Raw genomic sequence first — 26,549 nt, forward strand, 5'->3', positions numbered from 1 at the left:
TAATTTGATGATTATTCAATCACTCTGGCAAAAGCTGCTGGAAAAAAACTTACCTGCATGACTGTTGAAATGTGCAAAGTTTGCGAAATTGGCTGTAGCTGTTGACTGAGGTGCTGGAGCAGCAAAGATGTCTGAGCCAAGATCACTTAAAAGGTCAAACTGCTTCTTTTCCTGCTGCTGCCCTTGAGAGCGACCTACAACAGGAGACTATAAACCACATATTAACTATAAAGAGCTTCCAGTCAGATTTGCTGAATTTTTATACCACTACTTCCAATTCACCAAGCTTAAAACACAGTTTAAAGATTACATAATCTTCTATTTGTAGAGTTTTGAGTTCTTTGATGTTTTTTCAAAAGCACAAATTTTCAACATCTATTCCCATATTATCTTTCAATGTTAAGTACAGAATCAAGAGCAATGAAATATTATTACAACAGTTGTTACACCTCATGACACGAGACAGACTTACTGCTAAGACAGTATGATGACAAGGCTTTCATAGAACACATCTTTTATCCATGGGAAGAGTTACAATATACTGACTTTATCCTTCTCTTCATTTTCTACTCAAACCTTTGATGAAAGTGGAAATTTCAACAGTTGTTACACCTCATGACACGAGACAGACTTACTGCTAAGACAGTATGATGACAAGGCTTTCATAGAACACATCTTTTATCCATGGGAAGAGTTACAATATACTGACTTTACCCTTCTCTCATTTTCTACTCAAACCTTTGATGAAAGTGGAGCAACTTATCTAGATGCCCTAGTATATGCATTATTTAAAAAGGTGGAATTTAATTCAAATAGTACCGTGCTTCAGAATCATTCTTGTGTCGGACAGACATTATAATGCCACACAGTAACAGATCTGTCACAGCTCGCTATCATGAAGTACAGAAGCATAAACTCTAGACACCGACTGCTGAAAAGACTTCAGTTTTTTGAATACGCTATGTAATGCAAAGCCACCTGCGTTTCAATGATAAACATGCTTCACAATCAGGATGGAGAAAAAATTCTATGCTTGAGAAATCCTTTCCTGTAAAAGAATAACACAGAGGCCATACTGTTCTGACTCTGATGGTCACCACAGATTCATGTTTTACCACTGTATGTTATATGATACGTATGATACGTATGTGTTGGTAGTTGTAACCATGTTCCTGTACGGCTTTACAAACTCGTATTCACAATAGCATTCGCAATAGCAAAACGAACAAACATAGACACATTCCAACCACTTCACCGAGCATCTTTTAATGTATTACCATTAGGACATACTGTTACTGGTATACAAGGTCCTGCAACTGTCTTAATGCATTCCCAAATTCATGGTACTCAACCCTCCTTAAGCAGAGCCTCTACAAAGACTTGACCACCACTCACCTGACTCGGTGTGCCCTTGTGTAAATGCAGTGCTGGTGCTGAGTCTCCTAAAAGAGACTTCAGCGGTTTGACCTCAGGTGTGCTGCTTGTGCTACTGGCAGAGGACCCTGAAACAGAGGCATGAACTGAGGCCACCACTTTGGCTTGTTCTGGTGGGACATACCTAAAACATATGAAAAGTGAAACAGCCAGTTAACTAAGGAAGATGTAGGGAACACTAAGCTCAAAGTTATAAGCTCAATTCTAATTTTGTACAAGACTGTTTTGATATTAATCTTATTTCAAAACTGTCTTAGAACTGATAGCTTAAGACTACACTTAATTAAAACGTTCAGAGAGAGGGTAATAAGGACTAACCACAAAACTTGTTTCGATTATTTACTTACAGTTTGTCTAATAAATACAATATATTAAATAACTGCTTTTTTAAAAAAAGAGGACTCGTAGTTAATCATGATGATAGTTAATAAAAACCAAAGTATCATACGCTCATAAATAACGTTTGAAAACAGAGCAGGAGGGAGAAACATTTATTATATTACAGTTAGTAGCTCAAAATATAAAGGTCTATTACAAATCTGTAAGATTAACAACCCAACTTTTAAATGGACAGAAGCAATTCACCAAGGGAGACAAAGAGATGAAAATCCTTGTAACCAAATAAAACTGTAAATTAAAATGACATTCGCATTTGATCTGAGTATCAACTTTACAAACTGTGTTACTCTCTATTAAAATACATAAATAGGTATACTGTGCCCCAGAAGTACCATTTCTAGTAACTTATCCTTAGGAAATAATTGACTAACTGTATACACATAAATGTATACGTAGGTTATCACAGCACTCTTTAAAATTTCAAAAAATTGGACAATAAACCAAAATCCACCAGGAGAAAAATGCTTAAAAGGATTACACTAACATCTATATAATAGAATAATACATAGCTACTCTGTCTTGACATGCAAAGATGTCCGTAAGACTTTACAGGTCTTTCACGTTTGATCTCAGACATGTAAGAATTCACAGGATCAAGGGAGTAAAGGAAGGAAAGAGAGGTAGTAAGAATATAATGCCCAAATATTGGCAACGCTAATCTCCAGAGCTGGGATTATGTGCGAGCTTTTGCTCTCTGTATTTCTGGGGTTTGTTCTACCTACCCTCCTTCCCCGTATCACACAGGTGGGAGAAGTAGAAAAACAGAGCTTTTCTACTCTGTTCTAGAATCTGAGTTCAAATCCCAACTCCATCACTCGATAGCTATGAAACATAGGGCAAACTACTTCAACTCTCTGTGCATCCAAATTTTCTTCTAAAACATTGACATATGGTTGTTATGAGGTATAAACAAGTTAACATTTATGAAGTACTTAGAACAGTTTTCTGGTACAGGTGTTAGCTACACAAGTGTTGGCTATTATCAAATTATAGAATAATCACAAACAATAAAACTGCTTTGTTTTTTCCAGTGTATGGGAGAAAACAGGAAGTCACACTTTCCCATAATTTGGCCTATCAGTGATAATGCCAATTTCTGAGTATAGCCAAGTCTTATTAAAGGATAAAATCAGATAATAGTCTTTGGCTCAAAGGCTTGCTTAACTAAAAGTAAAACAGCTAAGCACGTATAGCACAGGAATTGAGTCTGAAAACTGGTTAAAAGAACAATTTCAAAATCCCTTTAGATGACAGCAACAGTCTCAATATTTTAAGTATAGTTGCCCAGTGAGGCTTTTTAGGGAGACTGCATTTGGATAGTGCTTATGTCCTGTTAAAAATCCACTGGTGGCGCAGTGGTTGGGGGTCCGCCTGCCGATGCGGGTTCGTGCCCCGGTTTGGGAGGATCCCACATGCCGCGGCGCAGCTGGCCCCTTGGGCCATGGCTGCTGAGCCTGCGCATCCAGAGCCTGTGCTCTGCAACGGGAGAGGCCGCGGTGGTGGGAGGCCCGCATACCGGAAAAAAAAAAAAAAACCACTGCACCACTCTAGTTACACATCGCAGGTATGCAGGAGTGTGAGTTTAAAATGCACAGGTCCCAGCCTAGCTGAATGTTGGTCACTCCCTCTCCCCTACCCACCAAGTGAAGTTTGTATTTGTATTACTCTTATTAACTATCCTGTTTCTCAGGACAGAAAAGATAACACAAATTATAATTATTGAAGGTTTACAATTATTGGAGGTTTACAATTATTTGCTTACTGTTTGAATGAATTATTTTTATTTTGTTGTTATTATTATTAATGTGGGGGGGGTTCCTGGTTTTAATTCTATAAACCTTATTCACACACACTTTTCTCTTACTAGTTGAAGCTAAACTATCTGAAATCCCAGATAAGTCCTATTCAAACTAACTCTGAGCTGGTAAAAGTAAAACTGTTGGGAAAATCAAAAATTAGGCCAAGGCTATCAAGTAGAAATGTCTTAACTACAGGAAAGGGTCTAGGAAAAGGTCTAAGAAATTAAGAACTAAAATGATAAAAAGATAATTATACACTTCATTTTAAGAGAATCATTTATGGCACCATGTTTTTACTATCACCGCATCTTCTAAGTTTTTTCTTTCCTGAACTAAAATCTTACTGATATGTTTTCTTCTATATTCATACTTAATGTTTCTAGTAACGCTGAATATATAGCCCTGGCAAAAATTAGTCTCCTCTAGGGAACAGTAAGAATACAAAGTTCACAGAACATACAAATCAGAGCCACTTCTTTCTACTATGCTCACCTAATGAAGGTAGAGATATCTCACTCATAACCATGGTTAAGTATTCCCTCAACCAAAACAAGCTCTTGAAGGTATTCTCTGGGTTCAAATACAGCTCCTCAGGGAAACAAGAGGCCATGTACTTCCTCATTACCTATTCCTTCTATTTGTGACTCTCTCTCTCAACTTCTTAATGTCCCAAGAAGGAAAATATACACTACTGAATATTGATAAAGAAACAACCAAGACTTCATCATTGAGTCTCAGTAAACTGACTTAAATTGTACTCATACAGGTAAAAATGAAGAGCTCAAAGTAATTGAACACTACTAGTTCTTCGAATATACCCCCTCCTCTGCTTTAAAAGGCTTACTAGCCAATACATACCTGTTTTAATTCCTTTTTAAAAATTAACATCTGACAGATTTAGTTAAAAAGGTATAAAATCTTCCTTCTTAAACAGGTAGAGTAAAATGACTTCTTGGTTGGGCAGTGAGTGATATTTTGAGCAAAGAATTACTACAACATGCAATTAAGTGAATGAATAGATTGCTTCATGAGTGCTTTAGCATAGTGCCTAGTATATAAAAGATAGTAAATAAACACTTGCTAAATGAAGGAAGATTTTAAGAAAGGAGGCTTTATAAGACTAAAATGTCTAGAGAAGCTAACAGGGATAGAGAAGGTTTAGAAGGAAGAATCCCTAACTTCCCCAAAAAGGGTAGGAGGCCTGGTGATAAGAAACAGGCTACTGCTAGGCACAGATGAGTTAAGATAAAGCAGACGTGTGGAAACCAAATTCAATAAAAAGCTAAAGTATAATGAGTTCTACCTATTTCCTTATTCCCTATCTACCTACCTACCTTCTTATTTCCTTCCTTCCTTCCTGTTATACTAATCTTACCCATAATTAATGTGATTTGGGGAGGCTTTGCTCTAAACACAAACTATTCACTCACCATCTTTTTTTTTCATATTTTTCTTGTAGGAACTCTTTCACTTTCTGTGGATCCCTGAAGTCTGGAATTGCTGAAGATCTATCATCAAATAATCCTAGCCAAATCTGTTTACAGACCTTTGGAAAGAATTAAAAAAAACAAAAGTGTTAAATTCGACATCTTAACTTAATGAAATTTTAAGATAATTAAGATTCTCTCAGAAAGATAACCTACTTAATTTTAATAATATTGCTTTCAATGAGGATATTTATCACAATGATCAATGAAGAAGCAACAAATGAAGGAACTAAATTTATTTTAATGTTACAGCATGCAGTAAAATCTTATCAACAGTATCACAAAGAACAGCTCCTCACAGGGAAACAAACAGTGAAATGGCATTTAAGAGGACCTCAGATTGTTTGGTCTTAAAATAATCATACACTGTAAACAATTAGCAAAGTCATGTAACCTTTATGAACCACAGTTCCTTCACCCCGTAAAACAAAGGAATTAGACCAGTGAGTGGCAATTTCCTGAATCCTTGACAAGTTTAAAAATCAACCAAAAAGAACAAATAAAAAGTACTAGAATCATAAGTAATATGCTATTAAAGTAAAACATAACACAAATACAAGGCAGATACAACTCTAGCTTTATAATTACCTCCTATGCTTTTTTTCCGTAATGACTAAAAAATGAGAATCTGAGATTATTTAAGTTTTCAGTAAAATCAAAGAAGTGAAATGATGCAGAACTCAAATAAGACACAAAGCATAAAGAGAACTATAAAGACAAAATTTATAAGGTGGGCTTCATCAAAATTTACAACTGTTGCTTTTCAAAAAAATTAAATGAAAAGGCAAGCCACCAACTGAAAAAAGGTAGTTACAAAATGTATAAAACCTTGAATTCTTAAAACTCAGTGATAAAACAGACCCCAAATCAGTACTTTTTTAAGAGTGGGCAGAAAAGTTGGCCACTTCACCAAAGAAGATATACAAATGGCAAATAAACATCCCAACATCATTAGTCATGTAGAAAATGCAAATTTAAAAAACACTGAGACCCCACTACACAGACACCCATACATACCACTAGAATGGCCAAAAACAAAAAAGACTAAAGGAAGATAAAGCAAGGCTTTTTTCACGAACTATGTTAATCAAAAATGCACTGGAGAAAATGCTTCATCAGAATTTCCCCTAGAATAATTTTCCTTCTCTCCTCTATAGACCATTAACTCTCTTGTGCCATTTGTAATTTTTTTTGATACATAAGAACTTTTGGAAGTTCTTATGAAGTAAGTGTATGATTATTGAGATACTTGGTGTTTTGACAAATATTTATTACAGCCATCCAGAAATAACTATTCTAACCACCTCAAGTTACACTGGATGGTTATTTCTGAAATAATAACGGTTCTAGCCAGGAAAAGAAAAAAAGACTGACCATATCATATGCTGGTGAGAATGTGGAACAACTAGAACTCTCAAGAATGTAAAAATGGTACAACCAGTTTGGAAGACAGTTGGTAGTTTCTTAAAAGTTAAACATATACCTACGATATGACCCAGCCATCCTACTTCTAAGTATTTATTCAAGAAATATAAAGGCATATGTCCATACTGAGATTTGTACACAAATGTTCACAGCAGCTTTACTGCTAGTAACTCCAAACGGAAAACAACCCAAATGTCTATCAACAGGTAAATGGATTAACTGTGGAATATCCAAGTAAGATACTATCCAGCAATAAAAATGAACAAATTATTGACACAAGAAACTACGTGCATAAACCTCAAGACAATTATGCTGATTGACAGACCTCAGAACCATCCCCTACAAAGTACATACTATGTAATTACATTCATTTAAAATCTTAGAAAATGTAAACTTATCTATGGTGATGGAAAGCAGATCAGGAGAAGCATTACAAAGGGGCACAAAAAACTCTTGGGGGTGATGAAAATGTATGTTATCTTGTTACTGTAATGATGGTTTAACATATGTCAAAACTCAAATTGTACACTTTAAATATACACAATTTATTATAATTAATTATTCCTCAGTAATGCTATAAAAACACATCCACAAGTTTCCAAAATTATATTACTTTAAAGAATAACCAGTTTTAACACTGAAAAGAAGGCAGTATCTAACTTCAAAAGCCTGACAAAGATTTGAGAAATCAGACAGAAAGGTAGCACCCTTCTCAAGCTTACCTCCTCACTGAAGTGGGTAAGAGAGAAATAAAGACAGGAAAAAAGGATTCACCCTTTTCCTCTCTTATTATGTATCCCAAGCATGTTCAAAATAGAATTTCTTGTGGTTCCTTCCTACTCTAGGCTCAGTACAGATACTACAAAGTCATTAAGGCAGTACAACTGACACAAGTGAGGCCTAGGTGAAGGCACAATCTCATTATAAAAACATTTCAGTGGCAAAGCCCAAGAAGTTCAGATACCCAGGAATGGTAATGCAACTTACGCTAGAAATACTATATAAACCCTGTAGAGGGCCAGCTTCTCCAATAGATATTTAGCTACTTTTAAAAAACCACATGATCCAAAAGGAAACATGCACCCCAATGTTCACTGCAGCACTATTTACAACAGCCAAGACATGGAAGCAACCTAAATGTCCATCAACAGAGGAATGGATCAAGAACATGTGGTATATATATACAGTGGAATACTATTCAGCCATAAAAAAAAGAATGAAATAATGCCATTTGCAGCAACATGGGTGGACCTAGAGATTATCATACTAAGTGAAGTCAGACAGAGAAAGACAAATATTATATGATATCACTCATATGTGGAATCTAATTTTTAAATATGCAAATGAAGTTATTTACAAAACAGAAACAGACTTACAAATATTGAAAACAAACTAATGGTTAAGGGGGGAGGATAAATCAGGAGCTTGGGATAAAGAGACACACATTACTATATATAAGATAGATAACCAACAAGGACCTACTGTATGGCACAGGGAACTCTACTCAATATTGTATGATAACCTATATGAGAAAAGAATCTAAAAAAGAATGAATATACGCATATGTATAACTGAATCACTTTGCTGTACACCTGAAACTAACACAACATTGTAAATCAACTATACTCCAATAAAATTAAAACACTAAAAAAAAAAAAACCCGCATGAGACTCTCCTCAGGAAAAGATTCTGTGGCTTTACAATTACATTCGTAAAGCGAGAACTGGTAGTTTCTAATTCTTTTATTTTAAAAATTCCCAAGTGAGAAAACAAGAGAAATTTGCTCGAAGACTTATTAACTGTAATTGACAGAATTAGTTTAGTTCACTTCATGACATTTAGTCTTTGTATTCCAAAACCCCTATTAACTAACATATACGATTTTTTTAACTAAAAACGATTAATGAATAGTAAATAATAAACATATTGATACAAACATAAAAAGGAGATGGGTTAAAGACAGATCATAAAGTTATTGTCTTGGCACTCAACATGGGAATACAAAGCAAAGATGGAGTGCTTGATGATAAACTTTATAGATATTTGCCATTAGCAGCCTGTAGGAGTCACTCAAAATTCTGTACCAACTGCTGGTGGTTCTGATCCTTCTCTCTGACAGGTCAAACTGCTAGAGAAAATAATTAAAACTCACTGCTTGGGTCCACTACAAATTCCTGCTATCTTACTATCAAAGTTCCATCATGTTGTTAGTCAGCTCTTATTTCTTCTGACTATGCTATCCCACAATAGCTATTTGCTATATTGCTCAAAATCCTAACTATACCTGCCACTCTTGGCAGCTGAATTCTTACTCAAGTGAAGTGACCTTAAAACTAAGAGGGCTATTTGATGGGAGTTTTGACCTTCAATGAAAGGAGGCAGCCAGGCTACAGAAATCCCACATGAAAGAAGTTAAGGAAGTAAATTTATCTTAACCTTTCCCTCCTTCCTTTCTTTGGTCCGCTGACAATGTTCTCCATCAGCTGAACGCCCCCCACCACTCCCCCAGAAGCCAGGAAGCAAGAAAACCCATTTGTGTATCCAGACAAACCAGGTGCTTGGAGACAGAGCTAGAAGGGCAGCTGAAAGCTATGCAGCACCGAACCTAAATCATGATAGTAAATACATGCAGTGCAAGCAGTTTCACAAACTCAATTATGAACACCAGAATAGGGACCATCCATACTAATTCTCAATTACTCACATATAAAAAGAAGAGTAAGAAAACAGTGTTGCATCAGACAAATAGATATGAATAGAGATAACATGTTACAGTTTTATAATCCTCTCAGGGACAACAAAATAGAGTGGAAACTTGCTGGAATGGATACTTACCTTTAAAATTCAGACAACCCCTTATTTTCACAAAAGAGATACAAAGAATAAACAATGTGACATGACCCTGCTTGCAACCTCTAGGTCCAAAGATATAAAAATAAGGAAAGGACAGAAAGATTCTCTGGAAGTAGAGAAACTTTTTTCATTAAGCCAACCTATACACATCAACTAGAGTTCAGACTCCTTTCTGTCCTTTCTCTCCTTAGTAGAGAGATGGAGTGCCTTCTTCTGTTAGATATAATTACAGCAGTTAACAGTACTGCCCATAAAATATAGGAACAAATAGGAGACTTAGGGCTTCCCTGGTGGCACAGTGGTTGAGAGTCCGCCTGCCGATGCAGGGGACACGGGTTCGTGCCCCCGTCCGGGAAGATCCCACATGCCGCAGAGCGGCTGGGCCCGTGAGCCATGGCCGCTGAGCCTGTGCTCCGCAACGGGAGAGGCCACAACAGTGAGAGGCCCACGTACTGAAAAAAAAAAAAAAAAGGAAACTTAAGGAACTGAAAAATTCATGAGCAAGTAACTAACATCCACTTTTTGGAAGCAGAAAGAAAAATTTAGCAGAAATAAATATTAACATTAGAAGCTCTCTGGAGAGTTATGATAGACCTACACAAATTCTATCAGCAACATAACATTTTTCCCTAAAAGGGAAAACAAGGGTTTTTGGGGGGTTTTTTGCCTTATTTTGTCCTAAAAATTAACAATCAGAAACAATATCTCGGGGCTTCCCTGGTGGCGCAGTGGTTGAGAGTCTGCCTGCCGATGCAGGGGACACAGGTTCGTGCCCCGGTCCGGGAAGATCCCACATGCCGCGGAGCGGCTGGGCCCGTGAGCCATGGCTGCTGAGCCTGCGCGTCCGGAGCCTGTGCTCCGCAACGGGAGAGGCCACAACAGTGAGAGGCCCGCGTACGGCAAAAAAAAAAAAAAAAAAAGAAAAGAAACAATATCTCATATATATGTCATGATTTAAGTTAAATACTGAAAAAACAAGTACATGATTAAAATTTTCTACACTCACCCAAGTCTACATGAGCATGACTATGCTAGTATTTCTAGGTCAACAGCTGACAGGTATTTCTCAGTGATGACCTATCTATAAAGGATTTATTCTCATTAATAGTGCTTAAAGAAATAACACTATCCATATGCCTTTTGCAAAGAAACAGATAGTCCTGCAATTATTTACATCTTTTGAAGACTGTATGGTATATTCCATCTTAAAATTTGGTTTTAAAAAATGTTTTAGCAAGAATTAGAACATATGCAACTGAGTCATTGAAAACAGGCATGCACAAGCTGTATGTGCAGACCAACGAGACACCAGAGCCTTTGTGAACCAGACAGATAATTTGGGTATGTGAGGGAATATCAGATTTATGAGACATCAAATCCAATTTATTTAATCCTAGTTTGTTGTTGTTGTTTTTTAATTTAAGCATGAACTACCTTATAATGGCTTCCTTAGCCTAAGAATCAAATCCTTCATCACCACCTGTTTAGGCCCCATAGGATCTCACACCTGATTAACTCTGCAAACTCATCTTACATCATCGCTCTTTCCAGCCACAAAGGCCCCCTCATAAAGTCTTCCCTGACCACCCATTCCAAAGGGGTAACATTCCCCACACCAAAACTCATATACACGTTATCACAATGTATTATTTATTTTCACAGACCTTTATCTCACAACTTCTAAATGTAAATTTCACGTGGCAGGAACCTTCTCTCCAATTCCCCACTATCTGTATTCTCAGTGCCTGCCAAACATAGAGCAGACACTAAATAAATATCTGGTGCATGGGTGGAAGCAACTTCCTAACAGCCCTGAAATATATATACAGTAGAAATTATCTTTTTTTCCCCTTCGTTCCATCTAAAATATACATGCTGACCTAGAACATTCAGCTTACCAACTTACGCAGAAGTAATAAATTCACTGATCCAAATTCTCAAATCAAATTTAGGACAAAGGTTAGCAAATTACACCTCCCAGGCTAAATCTGGCCTACAGCCTGTGTTTACAGCTGAAGTTTCACTGGAACACAGCGATGTCTGCTTGTTTATCTATTGTCTAGGGCTGCTTTGCTAGGTAGTTGCAACAGAGACTGTATGATACAAAAGCCTAATATTTACTATCTGGCTCTTTATAGAAAAAGCTTGCCGATGCCTGAATTACGTGCAACGTGGACTTACTATGATACCATCCCAGCATCCAAGAATAATAATGATTTAAATAGTATAATAAATAAAAGCCTATTTTTGAAGTCTGTGTTATAATGTGCATGGGGAATAACAACAGAGAGATGAACATAAAATGAAAGAAGCCTTTCCCTGCAGGAAGAACTTTCCAAGAGTGAGGACTACCTAAGGGCCAATTTATTATACATACCCATTCACTTGAGAATGAAGGAGAAAAGTACCATAGTTTAAGTTTCAGGGAGAGAGTAACACTTTTCAAAATAACTGATAATTACAAAGAAATAGAAAAGATAAAAGAAGAAAATATTTAGGATACTAGAGAGAAATTAAATGAAGTGGAAATAGCAATAAACCTTAACTGCAAGTGTTTGTGAGTTGTGAAGGAGAACAGCAGATCTAATTCAGACACCTATGGTAAAAGTCAGTATATACAACTCACAGCACACTCTCATGCCTTGTTTTATTTAATGTCTCTAACGTCAGAATTGCATTCCATGTAGGTTGCAAAGAACCAAAACTCAGCCACATTTGATCAGATAAAACAAGTTTATGCAAAGTGAACAGTAACACTTAAAACATGGGAACCTGCGCTGCAAACAGGAAGCCATCTGGGACCTAGGCAGTCTGATTACCTGTTTCCAAAGTCCTTCTCCACACCCCGCCCCCTGCAAACACATAGTTTATCACTTTTGCTTCTCATACTATGTCTAATCCCTGCTCTTGCTTATCTTAGTACAATTTCTTTTTCCCTGTTTACTTGTTAAGACTTCACATGGCCCAACTACATACTGCCTTTTTGGTTAAGTGATTCATCTTTTCAATCCAGCCTCTGTGAACCTTAATTCAATTTCGTAAGAGAGGATCTGATTAGTCCCTGGCCCCTAGGGTTAGGCATCCATTCTTAGTCCAAACAGCTGTGTGTTTTGTGTGTTGTGTGTGTGTTTTGTGGTTTTCCCAGGAGAGGGAGTCTTCCCCCCCCTTTCTTCAGTAAGGAGCATGAGCTTGCTAAGCTGCCCCCCACCTCCTAAACACATCTATTCATGAATGTGCTTTATAAACAGCTTTATAAATGTAAGATTTAGTATATTAGCAAAGGGACAAGTAATTTGGAGAAAGATTATCAACTGCCCTATTTTATCAAACTAAGATGACATATGTAAATTACCCTGTACCCTGTATTGCTCTTTCAATTTTGTATGCTATGTCTTTAGTAAGTTTCCATGTTTTAGCTAAATTTGCCAATTTTTACTTTTGTGATTTCTTCCATTGCTTTTAGTCTATAAAGTCTCCACACGTTTAAATGTTAAATATGTAGTCAGCTAACCTTAAACACTACCATTTAGTTTTGCCTGCCTTTTAGTTATGAAATAATCTGTTTTACAGAAAAGTTGCAATTGTAGTGGAAAGAAGTCCCATGTATTGTTTACCTAGAGTCTCTAAGATTAACATTTGCTTTATCATTCTCTCTCTAAAAAAAGTTTTGGAACCATTTAAATTACAGACATGAAACTTTTACCTAGAGTCTCTAAGATTAACATTTGCTTTATCATTCTCTCTCCAAAAAAAGTTTTGGAACCATTTAAATTACAGACATGAACCTTTTACCTCTAAATGTGTATCTCCTAAAAATGAGGACATTTTCCTATAACCGTAACACAATTACCAAAATCAGGAAATTAACACTTTATACTATTACTATCTAATCCACAGACTAACCATTATCTTAACAGTATCCTTAACAGCAAATGGAAAAAGTTCTCCTGGTACAGTATCCATAACTGTCTTGTCTCCTTTAATCGGGAACCGTTCCTTACTCTGTTTTTGTCTTTAATGACCTTGACATCTCTGAAGAGTACAAGTCAGTTATTTTATAGTATGTTCCTTAATTTAGGTTCCTCATAATTAAAGTTATGTTATGCATTTTGGGAAGGAATACCACATAACTGATGTTGTATCCTTCCCAGTGCATCATATCAGGAAGCACATGATGTCAGTTTGTCCCATTCCTGGTGATGTTAACTTTAATCACTTGGTTATAACAATATAGGCCAGATTTCTCCACAGTAAAGTCACTATTTTTCCCCTTAAGATTAATAAGTATCTTGTAGGGAAATACTTTGAGACTATTTTCTATATTTTTATGGCTTCCTAACTCTAAAATTTTTCTTAAATTTATTTTGGTGTACCATGTCAGTTAACATTCTAATTGATTCTCCATTTACTGAATAACAAATTCCTTCCACAGCAGACTGCTGAACTTAATTTATTTTATAATAACTTCATATACATATTTAATATACATAAGGATTATAGTATATCTCAGGCTCTAGTCTACAGATCTAGTCTACTAGGCCCTGCACTAGCTTCAGATTACTGTAATTAATTACTTCAAGTTTACATTGCAAATTACTGCCTATAAACACAGGCACACATTTAGTATCTACTAGAGCCAATCCTATTTACTCCTTGCTTTATAAATTCTTTCCAGCTAGTTTTACTTTTTTTGAGCTTTTGGATAAACTTTAGAACCATTTTCTAAAATGGTATTAAAAAAAAATTCCCACCAACGTTTTGGTTCCATTTGTTCTAAACTTAATTTGTGAAGTCTCTTAAAGCAAAGCATTCTCATTCCCTAAGACAGTATGAATCTGATAAGCAAGCTTGCCAAGAAGGAAAAATTACCAAAGGTTTACGTTTCTCTCCCTACAGGGAGAGAATTTTTTACGTTTTTCAGAATATAACAAGAATAAACACAGAGGTGAGCAAGGGAGGAGAATGGGCAAGTTGGTCTGATACTTCACTTAGAACCGAATATTAAGAAGTTTTATTTACTTGTCTTGATATGAAGTGAGAACTATCAGTGTAAGGATTATCAATGGTTTAGGGAGAGCATCAACACCAGAGCACCACCTCTAGCATGAACACTACTCACCCACTGTTTAGCTTCATCTAAGGCTCAATGATAGGGACTGATTTGGACGGACATTCTATTGTCTGGTTGTCCTGGTGACTGAAAGCATGCATTTGCCAGGCAGTTGACTAAGGTTGGGAATGTAGCCCTTGGCAAAGGAACAGAGAGATTAACTGGCCCAAATGCAAAACAAGTCTCTGAAGTAAACGTGATCTGTACCATATTCTACACAAATCAATCATGAGAAGAAGAAACATTTAGTTTTCTTTGAATATTTGCAAATAGACAGATGGCTCACAGGTTAATATAAAAAGAGGAAAAGGAAAATTTAGGGCAAGCTCTTCTAAGTAAAAATGAGATTTGCAGAAGTGGTAAATTATAGTAGCTTTCCATTATCACCATTTTACAATCCCTACTAATGGATGTAGGCAGAGTATTAGCCACCCCTTCTCAACACAGACAAAAACACGAAAATGTGTTTCTCCACAAAAGAACACACCACCTAACCTATGTAACACTGAGTCTTCCCTCTTCCCTCAATTAAATGTGAATCTTAGGAAGCTACTAGATACGACTATCAATTTATAGGGAACTGAGATGACAGAGCAACACTGACACTGCATGGACAGAATCAGCAAAATCGTGATAGTGGGACTACTGAAAAATGACTGAGCTGAGAAAGGGAAAAAGGGAGGGGGAGAGAGAATAAGAGTAAATAACTGAAGGGAAACTTATAGAATAAAAAAAAAAGGTTTAAAGACAAGCAGAGCAGGTTCCACTTCCAGTAACGTCAGTGTAGCTCAAATTAAAACCCAGCTCCCAGAAATTAACAACTATAAACTCAGCACACTTTATAAGAATTATCAGAAGGCACTAGAAAGCAACCACAGGTAAACAGATTCTGGAGAAGAGTCAACACCTGTAAGAAAGAAACAGCACTAAGTACCTACTCTGTTTTTAAAGATCATCATTTGAAAGCAGACCTCTGCCAAGCAGAGCTGCCAAAACTCAAGGAGAAATCCACAAATCTAAAAGCTTAAAGACAGAGTTCACAACCACAGCAACTGGAAAGTGAAGGGTATGTCCAAGAAGGGAGAGATGCAAAACTTGCATAACAACTTTGCACAAATCTCTGGCTCACCCTTGATCGAGGCATGTACAGGGACAATTCAAAGCAGTTCAATTAAGGACTAAAAGAACTGAACAGAGATTTCAACTGGCTCCCACCAGGAGAGGCAGAGTTTGCTAAAGTAAAAAGTGAACAAAACAAACAAACAAAACCAATACTTTCTGGACAAACAAGACAGAACCCAGAGGCTCTACAACCTACCATTTGCCGATGCTCTAGATATAATCCAAAATCACTAGATACACAAGAGAGTGTGATCCATAATCGAAAGAAAAGCAATCAGTAGGTCCTTGTTGATTATCTATTTTATATATTGCAGTGTGTATATGTTAATCCCAAGCTCCTAATTTATCCTTCCCCCTCACCTTTCCCCTTTGGTAACCATAAGTTTGTTTTCTAAGTCTGTTTCTGCTTTGTAAGTAAATTCATTTGTAACATTTTTTTTAGATTCTACACATACTTGATATCATATGATACGTCTTCTGGCTTACTTCACGTAGTACAATAATCTCTAGGTCCCCCATGTTTGCTGTAAATGGCATTATTTCATTCGTTTTTATGGCTGAGTAGTATTCCATTGTGTATATGAACCACATCTTTATTCATTCATCTGCTGATGGACACATGTTGTTTTCATGTCTTGGCTACTGTGAATAGTGCTTCTATGAACATAGGGATGCATTTATCTTTCTGAATTATAGTTTTGTCTGGATATATGTCGAGGAGAGGAATTGCTGGATCATAGGACAACTCTATTTTTAGTTTTTTGAGGAACCTCCATACTGCTTTCCATAGTAGCTGCACCAATTTACCTTTCTACCAAGAGTGTAGGAGGGGTCCCTTCTGTCCATACGCTTTCCAGTATTTGTTATTTGTAGAACAAAAAAAGCACATTCTTAATTATTTTCTTTATACGAGTATGAATAAAAATCAAAACAGTGGTTGCCTCTGGAAAGGGGAGGGACTGAACAGGAAGAGATGTTAGGGGAACTCTGGGGGAATGATGGTCATGTTCTATATCTTTATAGGACTTTGGGTTACCAAACTGGATACATTTATCAAAACTCTTCCAAAGGTGCACTTAAGACTTTTACATTCACTGTGCATAAATTATACCTCAAAAAATCTGAACAAATATCGAATTCTAATTAATGATATACAAAAGATTTTATGGGTGATATGAACTAATGTTTGCAAATTACTTTGAAATGCAAGAAAAATATAAGGTGGATGACCAAATGGAGACACACACAGATATTTGCTAATGCAAATACAGCACCGTGTTTAATGTGCCTGCATAATTTTTAAAGTTTTATGTATTTCTCATAATAAAATGTTGAGAGTTGGGGGGCAGAAGACAGCCAAATATGGCCATTGTGCTGTGGCTTTGAGCAGCCTCTGCCAGGGACAAGATCTTGCTATGGCCATCCATGAGAGGGGGGTATGAGAGACAACTTAGCAGGCAACCCAACCAGGCCCCCCTCAAGCAGAGCAGCTACAGCGCTCACACTACCAGGAGACCTTGCTCACCTTCAGTAAGACTTATGGCACCATACTGCAGTTAGGTGGCACAAAGCAGGACGGGTTCCGGTGCCAGAAGATGACTGCTCACAGCCACCCCATCGTTGGGAAAATCCTAGCATCACAGGCCAGTAAGAGATCATCCCTGGGGAACTGGTGGAGCCCATGGTCTAGGAGAAAACTGACAAAAGATACCATCTAAATCTCTAAGAAGTTCCTGCCGGGCATGGCCTATGGCTACTACTACCCAAAGATGATCTTGCCTGTGCAGGATGGCTTGAATTTCATGAAACAGAACCAAAAAACCTTCGATGTCATCAACAATTCCTCAAAAATCTATGGCCCCAGAGCTTAAGTTCCTTCTTACCAGCTCATAAAGCACCCTGCATCCAGATGGCATCTTCTGTTGCCAAGATGAATGCCAGTTGTTGGTTGCTGGTTGGTCCTAGCAACCAACTAGCATTCCTGCTCTACAGTAAGAACCCAACATTGATTTTCAGCAGCCTGGTAGCAGGTGATGCTGGAGCAATGGAAGACACATGTGAAAGACTACAACTCAGATATGTACCGGGAGAACTTGTACTATGAGTTTGACTGCAAAGCTTGGAATTCACCTCAACTGCTATGTTTCCCAGGAACTTGAGCTGGCAGTGCCCCCAGTTACAATGTATCCAGCCCCAGAGTAACCACCTGGTCTGAGGCCCCCACTGTCCCAGCACAAACCTGACTCTATCCCACAGACCAAGTGGTACAGGCCCCAGGAAGTTGCCTGGTCCCAGCCAGGCCTAGGCAGGCCAAAGTCTGACCCATCTAGCCTCCAATCCTTTCCTTTGTCAGAGTTTCAAAACCCATATTAACCACTCATAACATGTGAGCCTTACTTGCATCTCTATATTCAAACATATGCTTAAGGGAAGAGAAAAAAGGAAATTTATGAAATAAAAGGAAACTTGAACACTGGCTATGTAATTAGATTACTATTAATTTCTATGGATATGAAAACGATATGGTGTTATATATTCTTTTAAAGTCCTTTTTTAGAGATAACATCTAGTTCCTGAATTTACAGAGGAAAATTGTATGTCTCAGATCTGCTTCACATAATAAAAAAGGGACAGGAGTTTGGTACATTATTCTGTCTACTGTGTAGATATATGAGCAGCTCCACAACAAAAAGCTTAAAAAAGAACAAAAAGAATGAATAATTTTATTTTTAATTAGATTCAAGTAAGATTTTTTTTTTAAAGATAACATACTTAATGGCAAGAAAGAAAGAAACAAAAGCTGAGAGATGAAAGGAAGCTAGAATGGCTGAAGCAAAGAGTTAAAAGGAAATAAATAATGTGACCTGGGATAAAAATGCAATAAAATGTTAAATAAATGCTCAGAGTAGTTACAAACTACCATCCAGCTCCTTCTACAATACTCTTGAGTTTTCAGTCATCATTCAGAAAGATCAACAAGCTACAATATGCACAAAACAAAGATAACATTTCCAACATTCTTTTTGTTAATTAGTATTATTAGATATTTCTCTGAAAGCCAACAACTAATATCAAAGAATGCACTCTGAATATTTTAAAGATTACTATGTCATTACTGATTTGATTCAGCAGAATTTTTAGAAACTCTTAACACCTCACCTTTCTTTCAAAACAGAGGCCAGACTTTAAAATATGTGTTTCTTCATAAATATGCAGAAGTTAAACAAATAGCATCTTTAATACAGAACATGCTTCGATATTTTAGCTAGATGGTTTTAAACCTCAAATATCTCACTAGGAAGCTAGTCTCTCAAATAATTACATATTTTTAGTTAAAAATTTTTGAAATGTTACTATTATTATTGAATTAACTTTTCATACTGATTAATACCATCATATTGACTGTAATTCTGCAAAAATCTCCCTAAACTAAATTCAGTTCAAAGCACACCATTTCCCTATATGATACTTTTTTTTCCCCTGAGCTTAGAATTAGAAGTCAATGAAAAAGTACATTTGCACTTAAAACTGACATCTTACATCTACATAATACATCAGTTTTCAAAATGTTTTCACATGTACTACCTTCAAATCAACCTCATCAAATAGGCAGGACAGGTACTTCCCAAAGTGTACAAGGGAAAATGAAGCTCAGGGAAAAGTAGTTTCCCCAAGGTAACAAGGCTTATCAATTAGTGGTGCCAAAACTAGACCACAGATTATTGAGTCTAGACTGGAGGGAGCCTTTAGTTACTATACTGGTTCTCTCAAAAGGTGGTCTGTAGCCATCAGCAACAGAATCACATGGGGCTTCTGGCTGAAAATGCAGACAGACACTCCTCTGCCTCACCCCACACCCAGGGTCAGAATCTCTGAGGAGTAAAGCCCAGGAATTTTTACAAATATAATAATAATAAAATAAAATAAAACAAAATTAAAATAAAATTTAAAATAAAATACACACACATTTACATATATGTACAAACACACACAAACACACACATTCATACATTCTCACTGCTCTAGGTCTAATGAAGAAGTATATAAGATTATGTCATGGAAATGTCTATAATGTAAGACCAATACAGAAGAAACTATGAGAGCAATAAAAAAAATTGTGTAAAATCTTAGAGTCAGTGCTATATTAAAAAAAAAAAAAAAAAAAAGCTTAAAGTATAGGGGCGGGGGGGGTTGTCCCTGTGGGCTAAAATACTCCTGAAAGACTTGATGGAAGGGTAAAAACTTTGATAGGTCTTGAAAAACAGATTCAGGATAAATGATTCAGCTTGAGCAAAATGGCAAGAAAAGTGGAATACAGACAGCATATATAGAAAACAAACCAGAAACCATTGGCGTTCAAACATTTCTATTGGTAATGAAGCAAGAAAAAGATTAACTAGGAAAAGAAGCAAGGTTATAAAAGAATTTATATTGAGAACTGAAAACTTTGGAATTCCATAGACCAGGAGTCTATAATCAACCACCTGCAGACCAAATTTGGGTTACTGGCCTATTTTTGTACTGCCCCTGATTATTTGGTTTATGCATATTTAAAGGGTTACTTTTTTTAAGATTTTTTCTAACAAGAATATACAACAGAGACTGTATGTAGGTGGCCTTCAATATTTACCATCTGGCCATTTAAAGAAACAGTTTTGCCAATCTCTGTACAGACAGCAAGGTAATTGTAGACCCTGGAGTAATGACTATGTAACTTAACTCTGCCACTCAATAATGACATTTAATATGCTGTTACTAAAATAACTCCCAAATTTTACTAATATTATTTAAGCTCAGCATAAAATTAATATGCTCCAAGAGTTTAAATATATAACCTAAAATTAATGTAAATGATGCTACTGTATTCTAAGAAAACTGAAAAATTCCCCTAATGAAACCACTCTGAGCAAAAAGTCAAAAAAAAATATTGATAATCCTTCTATACCTTCTACTATCTTAGATTCTGATTCACCAAACATCTGAATATCTATATTATTCTATAAGAAATATGCTGGGAACTTTCACAGGTTGCTTGAGCTCAAATTATTCTAGCCTTTCTATATTAAGATACTGTTATTATTTTACACTTGTAGAAATTGAGGCTCAGAGGCATCTTGTCCATCGTTCTCAACCTTCCAAGTCCAAATCCAATCCTTTCTGCACAAGACCACTTCAAGTACTCTTTTAATAGGCCCGGCCCATATTTTATCAATTTCCCTACAGAGTTGCAGTTTGGGTTAGACTGTTTAATTTTTAATCAAACTTAAAAGAAATGAATACAACACTTTGAAACTACCTGACAGTTCCATGCCCTGATTCAGGATTAATTCAAAAGCTCATTGTCTTTACTATGATAATGGCCTACGGGCTCTTTCTCATATTGGCCTTCTACTTTACGGAGTCCACTGTTCTGTACTGACAATGACCATCACTTATTATAAGTTTATAAGACAAGATGATTTAGGAAATAACCACGAGTGTCCTGTTTAACAGCATAATAGATTGAGTATAACATATCATAAAATGATACCTGAATATTCCAGCAAAATTGTCACAGCATGTGAATTTGGAATTTTAAATTTTTTAGATATCAAAATATTTTTCTTTGTGGCAATGCTTGTTTCTGATTATAAAATAGCTCCAATCTTCCCAAAGATGCAATTTAACTACTCAAAAGGCCTAAAGAGCTGTCTCATAAAATAAAGCCTATTTAAGCCATAAGTATAACTTCTTGAAGAAAACTGTCTGCATAATCCCAAGCATTTACAACTCTAAACTGAAGCCCTTTCTCACTCTTATACCAAAATGGACCTGAAAAAAAAAGATTTTTACTGTCTCTCTCCCCTACTAGACTGTAAGCTTTACCTGAGGGCACGAATCATGGACAGTATCCCTAGCACCCAAGGACAATCCCTGGCACATGGTAGATGATTGATAAATCTCTGCTTCAAGAATGAAGAATGGGGCTTCCCTGGTGGCGCAGTGGTTGAGAATCTGCCTGCCAATGCAGGGGACACGGGTTCAAACCCTGGTCCGGGAAGATCCCACAAGCCGCGGAGCAACTAGGCCAGTGAGCCACAACTATTGAGTCTGCGCGTCTGGAGCCTGTGCTCCGCAACAAGAGAGGCAGCGATAGTGAGAGGCCCACGCACTGCGATGAAAAGTGGCCCCCGCTCGCCTCAACTAGAGAAAGCACTCGCACAGAGACGAAGACCCAACACAGACAAAAATAAAAAATAAAAAATAAATAAATTTTAAAAAAATGAAAAATGAATCCAATCATGAATGTTAACCAGGGAAAAGCACACCTTACCTTATGGGTCTACTGTTTAAGAAGGATTTTTTTTAAAGCTTTAGCTTCTGGGTTGGGGGTTATTTTTTTTAATCTAGCATAAAGATGATCAAATACTGTCAATCAATGCATGATTTTATTTCTACATGTAGATTTTATGCCTGTGGAGCATCAGCAGTAATCTTTTTACTCTCAGTCCTGAAACATAATTAGGAAGGTTAATTTATTACTAGAAAAGAAAAACTATATGGTTCAAAATAAAATTACTTCTACATTTTCCTTTTACTGAATTATCTATAGCACTGTTAGCCAGCCTTCCTTCCATTAAGTTTGATAATCAGAAGTTAACCCAATAGTGAAATTCCTTCAACTAGAGGACCATGGTTGACCCACATCATAAAAGAGGGCATATGGAGCAAACCACTAAAGATTTTTTTAAAGTAACATCATGATACAAAAGAAAGCATTACAAGATAAATATGTGGAAATTTTTTGTGAAATATCTGACTTTTGGAAAAAATGTCAACACCAATAAACACAAAGGGCTTTGCTATAAAATATTTTACTAACATCTGGCAAGTATGTTCTATAACCTGATAATGTACGTATCTCCTCCAATGAACACACTGTAGGAGTCTAAGAATTCTAAAGTAATATTCAAGTAACTTGTAAACTATATCTGTAGATACTAATGATATGTTATAAACATCAAGGGTGCCCGTGATACATATTTATAAATACTAGCAACATCATCTGCTTATTACCACAGCTATCAACTCAGACCAATTCAGATGGACTTTATTAATGACTCAAATGCCCTGAGTAGTGCTGCCATCAGTTCTGTGACTTGCCAAAAACAGTGAACAATTCTTAGTAAAGCTCTCAATGAAAAGTGAAATCTTTCCCAGATATACAAATGTGTCAAGTCACTGCATCGACAGTCTCAATTCATGGCTTCCTGTATCCAAGCCCTCTGCCCTGTAACTTGGTAGTCCCCTCCCACACTTGATTCTGGACTTGGCAGCATGACTTCTGGCAATAAGTTGTTCACGACTATTAATGAAAACATATAAAACAGATTTAAGTTATACATGCAGACTGACTGTAAAAAGGTTTTTCCCGCTTATAAAGGTCTGGAGGAACATCCAAAGCATGTGGAATATAGGTTAACTCTATTCAACACCTTGTGAATCATCCAGCAACCAAGGTGCTTGCCTGCTTAAGCCAGCAACATTTCCTAATCGTAACAACCAAACATGCCCCTCAGAACGTTAAAACTTCCTCATAGGGGTAGAAGATCCAAGACTTCTGCCAGTTAATATACTTTTTGATCTTTTAACTTCAGGCATGAACCCATTCATGCACAAGATGTATGACAGTACCTTCTTTTTAATCCAAAATTTATATGATTGAGTATGGTCCTTTCCAGACTACTGAGAGATAACACACAGTGCAAATATGGCAACATAATTTGAAACAAAAAATAAAGATCTGTATTTTTTCTCTATGCATGTTATACTTAAGATTTAAATGTTTAAATAAGATAAACTGATAATAAAGCACTTGCACTTCAAGTCTATAGCTTTTTATTAAGTTGTACCAATCATCCTGCATTTCATGATATCAATCCTCACCTTCTATACATCTCTTGAAATTTTAAGAACACAGATATTGCTAATATTGTAAAGAATCAAATATACCTAGTCCAATACTTTGGTTCTAAGATGCCCTTAGGGACACAAGAAAGTATGTTTTTCTCCCTTAACAAGTAATTAAATGGTTGGTACACTTTCCAGCAGTAAGAACCATTGCAAATTTCTCTTTTTCTTTGTGCACTGTGTTTCCTCTGCCTGCAATATCTTTTCCTGCCAGCCTAAGTCCTAGTCACCCTCAAAAGCCAGCAAATATTCAGCCCCCTCTATGAGATCTTCCCAATCCTCTCCTTTTCACCAACAGATTGAGTCCCTCCTTCCACATTACTTCTGAAACTTCTTATTCTTTATCATTAATTATCTAACACACTGTTGTAATTATTTGTTACATACCTGTCTCCCTAACTAGACCATGAGCTCTATGTCAGCTAAGCCTATGTGACATTTCTATAACTGTATCCAAGTACCTAGTACAGTGACTGCCATGGTGAGGGCTTTAAATTTAAATGGCTTATTAATTTGCATGACTCTTTTTAGGATTTAAGATTCATAAATCCATTCCATCATCTCTATTGTTTGTATTTTGTTTCTATTATTTGATATAATGAGTTACCTAAAATTTCTTTTCATATATTCTAAATTTATTTTGATATTACAGTCTTAATAACTTCCTTCAGAAATCCTGTCATACGCAACAGCACAGCTGAACCTTGAGAACATTATGCCAAGTGAAATAAGCCGGTAACAGAAGAACAGTACTACATGACTCCACTTAAATGAGGCATCTAAAACACTCAAACTCACAGAAGCAGAAAATAGAACGGTGGTTGCTATTCAATGGGTATAAAGTTCAGTTATGCAAGATGACTAAGTTCTAAAGATCCATTTACAACACTTTGCCTATAGTTAATACTACATTTTACACTTAAAAATTTTTTAAGAGAGTCCGTCTCATGTCCAGTGTACTTACCACAATTTCAGAAAAAAAAGGTCCTTCAATCGTAGTATTTTGGAACCAGTCTCCACCTAATCTTATCTACTGACAGGTTTGAATGTTTTTTACTTATTTCTCCAATGCATTGTTTGTTACCTTTCCAGTTCTACTACTCTGACTTTATCTACTGTCAATTGATTTTTAATCTAAGAACAGATATTTTTTCATTTCTGACTCCATTCTGATGTCCAAAATTTTGCATAGAAGGCCAAAATTCTAAAGAAAGTAATTTAAAATATGCACTGCTAGGCTAATCCCAAACTTTATACAAACAGTTCAAATTGTCTTTTAATCCAAAAATACATTTCTACACTTACTGTCATTACACACCTTCTGCCCTTTCATCTTGCTTTAGATTTTCCTGTAATGTACCTACATCAGTCTGGCACTTGATTACTCAAGATAATTTTTTATCGGCAAAATCTGGAAACTTCAAAGTGTGTGCTCAATTCTCTAAATCATGTATTTAAAAATATTTCATAATCTTAAATTTACACTTCTTTACTACTTTAGAACCATATACACACATGAATCACAAGTAGACAAGCAAGTTTAAGATGCTACTATCAAAGTGTTAGGGAAAAAAAGAGGCAGAGTACAAAATGCTTGCATGTATCTTCTGAGGGTGAAAAAGAAGATGGAAATTAATAAAATCTTAAGACTTAAATTATTTTCTGTGTCATATCAAAAACATGCAAAAAAAAAAAACCACCCCAAAAACACGCAACCACTGTAGTACAACTAAAGTAATATTTCCTTTCTAGGAAGTGATTCAAGTGTCTATTAAATAATAATGGCTATTACTCATCAATTGGGTTGACTGGCTCATCCTTGCCCCAAGATTATAAAACATTCTTGCTTTCGCTGTTAATTTTATAGTTTTTTCTTTAAAAAAACAGTAGACCACCACTTTTACTAATAGAAAAACATGGAACTAAAACAAGAAAGCAAACAAACAGAATGGAATTCCTGAAAGCCCATTAAAGCAGAGTAGAAAGAAAAGGCTCCCCTGCAAATCTTTACTCTACTGAGTTCCTCGTGACGCAAGGCTGCCCCCTCAGAACTACTAACCTCCTCCTTACTGAGCACCTGCTCAATAATAAACATCACACATACATCTAAAGTTAAAAACGTAAAAAGGAAAGAGGGGTCCTCAAGTGAAAGCTGATCACACAACAGCCTAACAAAAGTTTACTACAATACCATAATGTTAATTCCCTTTCTCCCTCTCTTATTTTGTCTTTTAAAGCAAAAACTAACAGTTACTCCAATACTAGATGTCCTCCAAAAATGCCTTTTACATTCAATACTGACAAAGTTTACACACAGGTTTCATCTCAGGTTTAAGGTTAAGTATTTATGTAGTAGACATTAATTCTAAACACATTATTAATGAGTACTTTCTATAACATCTAAATATAGAATACAAAAATAACTTTTTAGACAGTGAAAATTCACCATTCTAAGCAACTTACTAAATCTTATTAAAACGACTACCAACAAAAAAGTTGAAAATTGTAAAAAACACTTACTTCATTCCCATGTTTTTGAAGGAATTCAATTTCCTGTTGTGTGAATGTTGTCATGGAGATGGATTTCACCCTGTGTGGTGGATTTAACCCTCGCCTGAAAGATAAAATATTTTACAGATTTACTATTACAAACTATAGTATTTTAAGAATTATGTATCAGATAATTCAAAACATTTTTAATTAGCACATTTAAACTTGGAACAGTGTTTTCATTCCATAAACTACAAATATTTAAAAGTTATCTTAAACTATTAATCCCCACAATAGATATGTCAATGTAAATTTAGTCAGACCCACACTAAATAATATATTTAAAGATAAATTCAAGTAACCACCTAGTTAGAAGCAAACAGTACCTGTAACACATGAGATTCTTGGAAACACAAATATTGCTTTAGTGTATGTCTGATGGAAGGAGAATAATATATATATGATGGGCTCAATGGTAAA

The 26,549-nt window shown here is 36.1% G+C and overlaps 1 protein-coding gene across 7 annotated transcripts in view; it reads right to left on the minus strand.

Moving 5' to 3' along the window:
- AGFG1 (ArfGAP with FG repeats 1) overlaps positions 1 to 26,549 on the minus strand; it is a 65,300-nt gene that overhangs the window by 24,720 nt on the left and 14,031 nt on the right. For all 7 annotated transcript variants that reach the window (XM_082629754.1, XM_082629753.1, XM_082629752.1 and 4 more), the window contains 4 exons: positions 26,100 to 26,193; positions 5,063 to 5,178; positions 1,396 to 1,558; positions 54 to 207 (listed from right to left, as the gene is read on the minus strand). In XM_082629754.1, the coding sequence (XP_082485880.1) occupies positions 54 to 207; positions 1,396 to 1,558; positions 5,063 to 5,178; positions 26,100 to 26,193 (527 nt within the window). The remainder of the gene's footprint in view (positions 1 to 53; positions 208 to 1,395; positions 1,559 to 5,062; positions 5,179 to 26,099; positions 26,194 to 26,549) is intronic.

Source organism: Mesoplodon mirus, assembly GCF_964341445.2.
Source record: "Mesoplodon mirus genome assembly, chromosome: 8".
Lineage (NCBI taxonomy): Eukaryota > Metazoa > Chordata > Mammalia > Artiodactyla > Ziphiidae > Mesoplodon > Mesoplodon mirus.